This window comes from Solanum stenotomum, chromosome 3, assembly GCF_019186545.1.
Source record: "Solanum stenotomum isolate F172 chromosome 3, ASM1918654v1, whole genome shotgun sequence".
Classification (NCBI taxonomy): Eukaryota; Viridiplantae; Streptophyta; class Magnoliopsida; order Solanales; family Solanaceae; genus Solanum; species Solanum stenotomum.
Window position 1 is genome coordinate 52,850,979 of NC_064284.1, and position 5,594 is coordinate 52,856,572.

At 39.4% G+C, this 5,594-nt stretch overlaps 1 protein-coding gene across 1 annotated transcript; it reads left to right on the top strand.

The window, feature by feature from the left end:
* Positions 1-980: 980 nt before the first annotated feature.
* Positions 981-2,560, top strand: LOC125859043 (uncharacterized). The gene is made up of 2 exons (XM_049538786.1): positions 981-1,231; positions 1,903-2,560. Exons 1-2 carry the CDS (start codon positions 981-983, stop codon positions 2,558-2,560), a joined length of 909 nt encoding a protein of 302 aa, XP_049394743.1.
* The last annotated feature ends 3,034 nt before the right edge of the window (positions 2,561-5,594 follow it).

A 5,594-nucleotide genomic window follows, 5' to 3' on the forward strand; every position in this document is an offset into this window, starting at 1 on the left:
TTTTCGAAGATTGACTTACGTTCGGGATATCACCAACTTAGGATGAGAGACGTTGATATTCCTAAGACAACCTTCCGAACTAGGTATGGTCACTTTGAATTCTTAGTGATGTCTTTTGGTCTAACCAATGCTCCGGCAGCTTTTATGGATGTTATAAATAGGGTGTTTAGATAATACCTTGATTCATTTATGATAGTCTTTATTGACAATATTTTGATTTATTATAAGAGTGAGGGAGATCACATATAGAAGTTGAGGATAGTTTTGAAAGTCGTCAAAGACCAGCAATTGTATGCTAAGTTTAGCAAGTGCGAGTTTTGGCTAAGGTTGGTTGCTTTTCTCGGTCATATAGTGTCAAGTTGAGGTATAGAGGTTGATCCTAAGAAGACCAATGTGGTTAAGAATTGGCCTAGACCTTTAATTCCCATTGATATACGAAGTTTTTTGGGCTTGGCCGGGTATTATAGAAGGTTTGTTGAAGGTTTCTCATCTATTGCTTCTCCGTTAACGACTTTGACTCAAAAGAAATCCAAATTTGAGTGATCAGAGACTTGTGAGAAGAGTTTCCTGGAGTTAAAGAATAGACAAACTACCACTCCGGTGTTGACCTTACTGGAGGGTACTGATGGGTTTGTAGTTTATTGCGACGCTTCCCGAGTGGGTTTGGGATGTTTCCTTATGCAACATGGCAAGGTGATTGCCTATGCTTTGAGGCAACTCAAAGTACATGAAAAGAATTACCCAACCCATGATCTAGAACTGGCACCGATAGTTTTTGGCTTGAAAATTTGGAGGCACTACTTATATGGATCCATGTAGACGTGTTCACTGACCACAAGAGTCTCCAATATGTGTTTAGTCAGAGAGATTTGAATCTCCGATAGAGGAGGTGGTTGGAACTTTTGAAAGATTATGATATGAGTGTCCTTTACCACCCCGACAAAGCTAATGTAGTTGCCGACGCCTTTAGTCGAATGACTATGGGCAGTATGGCTCATGTAGAAGATGAGAAAAAGGAACTAGTTCGCGATGTTCATAGGTTGGCCTGTTTAGGTGTGCAACTGGTAGATTTTTCAAAGGGTAAATTCATGGTTCACCATAGTTCTCAGTCATCCATTGTGGTTGATGTGAAGTTTAAGAAACATCTTGATCCTATTTTGATGGATTTGAAAGAATTGGTTCTCAACAAGTTCGTTGAGGCTTTCTCCCAATGGGGAGATGGTGTGCTTAGGTACCACGATAGATTGTGTGTTCCGGATGTTGATGGCTTGAGAGATCATATTCTAGAAGAGGCTCATGGTTCACGATATTCCATTCATTCGGGAGCCACGAAGATGTACCGTGATCTACGGGAAGTCTATTGGTGGAATAGCATGAAGAAAGATATAGCGGCCCTTGTGGCAAAATGTCCAAACTGTCAGCAAGTAAAAGTCGAACACCAAAAACCAAGAGGTTTTTAAAAGATATAGATCTTCCCATTTGGAAGTGGGAGGAGGTGAATATGGACTTCGTTGTGGGGTTGCCTCGTACTCGAAGGCGACATGATTCTATTTGGGTCATTGTTGATATGATGATGAAATCAGCCCATTTTCTTCCTGTCAAGATTTCCTTCTCGGCAGAAGACTATGCTAAGTTATACATCGAGGAAATAGTGAAGTTACATGGGGTTCCTTTGTCCATCAAATCTGATCGGGGTACTCAGTTTACTTTTCATTTTTGGAAGGCATTCCAAAGAGGACTTGGTACCAATGTTAAACTTAGTACCGCTTTCCACCCTCAGATGGATGGTCAAGCGGAACAGACTATTTAGACCTTAGAGGATATGTTGAGGGTGTGTGTGATTTATTTCAAGGGAAATTGGAACGATCATCTTCCATTGATTGAATTTGCCTATAACAATAGTTACCACTCAAGCATTGCCATGACTCCGTTTCAAGCACTTTATGGTAGGAGGTGTAGATCTCCAGTGGACTGGTTTGAAGTAGTTGAGTTTTCTCTAATTGGTCCCGATCTAGTTTATGATGCCATCGAAAAAGTTCAACCCATTAGAGAGAGGTTGAAGATGGCTCAAAGTCGGAAAAAGTCCTATGCCGAAAATAGAAGAAGGGATCTTCAATTTGAGATTGGTAATTGGGTATACTTAAAAATATCACCTATGAAGGGTGTGATGAGGTTTGTCAAGAAGGAGAAACTTAGTCATCAATATGTGGGACCATACCAAATCTTGAAATATGTGGGAAATGTTGCATATGAATTGGACTTACCCAGTGAGTTGGCTCCGGTTCACCCAGTGTTCCATGTCTCCATTCTCAGGAAGTGCATTGGTGATCTGGTATCCATCCTTCCCTTAGAGGGTTTGGGAGTTGATGAAAATCTTTCCTATAAAGAAGTTCCGGTTGAGATTTTAGACCGACAAGTTGGGAAGTTAATGAACAAAGAGGTAGTCTCTGTTAAAGTCTTATGGAGGAATCACTTAGTTGAGGGTGCTACTTGGGAGGCTAAGGCCAATATGAAGTCCCGCTATCCTTATCTTTTTCCTTTTACTCCTACCCCTACTTGAGGTAATTAGTTCTTGAGTTGGCGTTTTGGAATAATTGTACTATGAGTTTTCGTTATGATTTTCTTATGTGTGCATGTTCTTGTGAGAATTCATGTTTAGCATGTATTGAGTTTTCATGATTTATGTATTCCTCATGTGGAGCTGCACTTTAGTATAATGGTTGCATATTTGACTTCGTGAGGTGAACTAATGAACATGTGTGCTATACTTTTTATGATATGGCTAGATGGCTCTTTGTTGATTGATTGTGTTGAGCTTGTTGCATGGAGAAGGTAGTTCCTCCTAAGATGATATGAAATGATAATGTTGTGTGCATAGTGGGTTGTAGATGTAGTTCTTACCTCCTTGTGATTGCATTGATTATGTCTTGAGGTGGAGTGATGTTCCTCTTATGTTCTATGCATTGTTAATGTTGCATGTTGTTGGGCTGCTAGTCTTGAGTCGTTAATCCCCCCCCCCTCCGTAATGCATTTTAAGTGTCATTCGGGGACGAATGTTCCTAAGGGGGATATATTGTAACACTCCGGGAAAATGCACAACATTATCATTTCATATCATCTTAGGAGGAACTACCTTCTCCAAGCTAGAGCATAGCATGTAGTCTAGTAGTCTAATGAAGTTACTACGTAAGGTGAGGGTCTTTAAATAAGTTCCCTAACCTAGTACCAAGGTCCTAGAGCTTATACATCAAGGCAAGGCTCCCACAAGGTCCTTGATGAGAGCCAAGAGGCTGCTCCAAAAGCTGCCAAATGCAGCTTCATTCACGAGCCCAGGACCACGAGGCGTGGACTGACTCACGCCCCGTAGATGGGAGTCATGAGTCCAGCCTTAGCCTCCACCAAACTCCCCTAAAAATTCCATGTCTCAGCCCCATTCCACGGACATGCGGCACGGTCCGTGGACCATCTCACTCTACGTGGATAGGCCTCGTGAGTTAAGACTTAGTCTCCACACCATGGCCTTGAACCTCCCCTGTCTAACCAAATGACGGAAGCACAACACGCTCCGTAGTCCCACCTATGGTCCGTAGGTGGGGGAGTAGTGAACGTGTCCTGCACATCTGCTAAGGACTCAACCTAGGTGAGGGTAGTTTGGTAATTTACTAATTAATTGAGTTAGGGTGTCGGACGATTATATTTAGTTGTTTTAAGTATATCAAAGTATTTTTAAGTATTAAACAAGTCTCTTAACTGTCATCACTCCAAAATATCTTCCAAATTGTCTCTTCTCTCTCTAAGAAGGTTCCTCCATTGAAGAACAAAGGAGAAGGTCAAGATTAGGGTTCAAGCGTCAAGATCTTCACTCAAATTTCGTGGGTTAACATCAAACAAGGTATGGGAACCTCGATTCATGGAATACTTTCCTCCATGAAGCCCTCTCAACTCAATTTCGAAAGTGGGTTTTATTGTTCAAAAACTAAGGTTTTCATTCTAGTAATTGGTTCTTCCTAAAAACATTTTCATTATGTTATTTGATGTATATTATGGTTGATTTGATGTTTTAATGGTGATTTTATAGTAATACTCCCCATGAACCCATGAACTACCCCATGACCTCAATTTCATGAATTTCAATGAAGGTATTGATGCAAGGTGATTTCTACTATGTATTGTGGTTATGTTATTTTTATTATGAAACCTTGCCTTATTCATGTTGATGATAGTATATCCTAAATATAAATGTGAGACTTTGTTCATGACCTTGCAAGGGGTAAATTGTGAAGGATTGTTCATGATTGTTGATAGTTATAGATGAACTTATGAACTCATTTGAAAGGTGAGAATCCTATGACTATTGTGTGAATTGAGGTGTTGTTGGAAGACTAATTTTCCCTATCCTTACACATGTTTAAGTATAAATTATGTAGGATGATGTTGATGTTGTTGTGTTGATTGAAGGGCTAGTTCTCATGAAAACACTATGAATAATGAGGTGAAAGTTACTCAACCTAAAATGATGATACTAAGGTGAAAGGTAGTTCTCACTTAAATGAATCTATGAGCTATTCAGTGAGTTGTTTTGAACGAAAGGTGAAGTATGCCTTCACACATGTAGATACAATTCCATACTAATTATTTAGAATTGGGAAATAATGCTTAATATTGAGTGGATATGGAAAACGAGGAAAAGGCCCCTCTGCTAATGCAATAGGTTAGGTCATCTATAGTAAACTCATGAGATGGAAGCTCCTCCGCTAATGCAATAGGTTGGGTTTCTATTAGCAATCTCCCTATCCCATAACTATGTGTCAAACATAGGACTTAGCTAGTGGATCCACTTAAAAGCTAAATATTATTAGTTCTACCTTCGGCAAGTAAGAACGCCTTCTTTCGGTGTGGGGTTATTTGACACTGGATTCCATGTAGCTCACATGGTCTATGTCGGTTATGGCTAATACTCCCTAATAACAATAAGATAATGAATATGATAGGAACTATACTATGACTTCTTAATGGGTTTACTTGGTAGGAGTGGGGGTATGGGACTTCATTCTTACATTACACAAGGAGACTTATTAGGATGTCATGGAATGGTTTCCTTATGGTATTATTAGATATGGAAAGATGACTTTCCTCATGTTTAGTTCATGTACTTGTATAATTCCTCATTTATGACTATGGATTATGGTAAGCTTCAAGATTATGGTAATGAATATGTGGCTTCAAGGAATGCTTAGTAAGGTTGCTATAATGGGATGCCAACCATACATTGCACAAGTGTTCTTAGAGGTTTCTAAGGTATTGATATTACTATGTTATGAGTGTATTGTGACTATAGCTTGTCTTCTATGTTTGAAAATGCATATTGGCTTTCCAAACTTGATAAATGCATACTTCCAAGAGAAATGTCCTATTTAACATATTTAAATGTTTTTATGCATGTTTCCATACATAGTACATATTTGTGCTAACCCCTTCTTTTCTTCATACTATGAGTATAGGTCCTGAACGTTGATTCATCACTTCCTTCTTCAAAGAAAAGCTTGAGTCGACTATTCCCTAAGTTTTGGTGAGTCCTCCCGTTCGAGGACCAA

Bases quoted from the DNA above. Each gene is read 5' to 3' on its own strand.
- LOC125859043 (XM_049538786.1), top strand. From the start codon at position 981: ATGGGCAGTATGGCTCATGTAGAAGATGAGAAAAAGGAACTAGTTCGC. The intron at 1,232-1,902 runs GTACCACGATAG...CTATAACAATAG, and splicing joins TGGGGAGATGGTGTGCTTAG to TTACCACTCAAGCATTGCCA.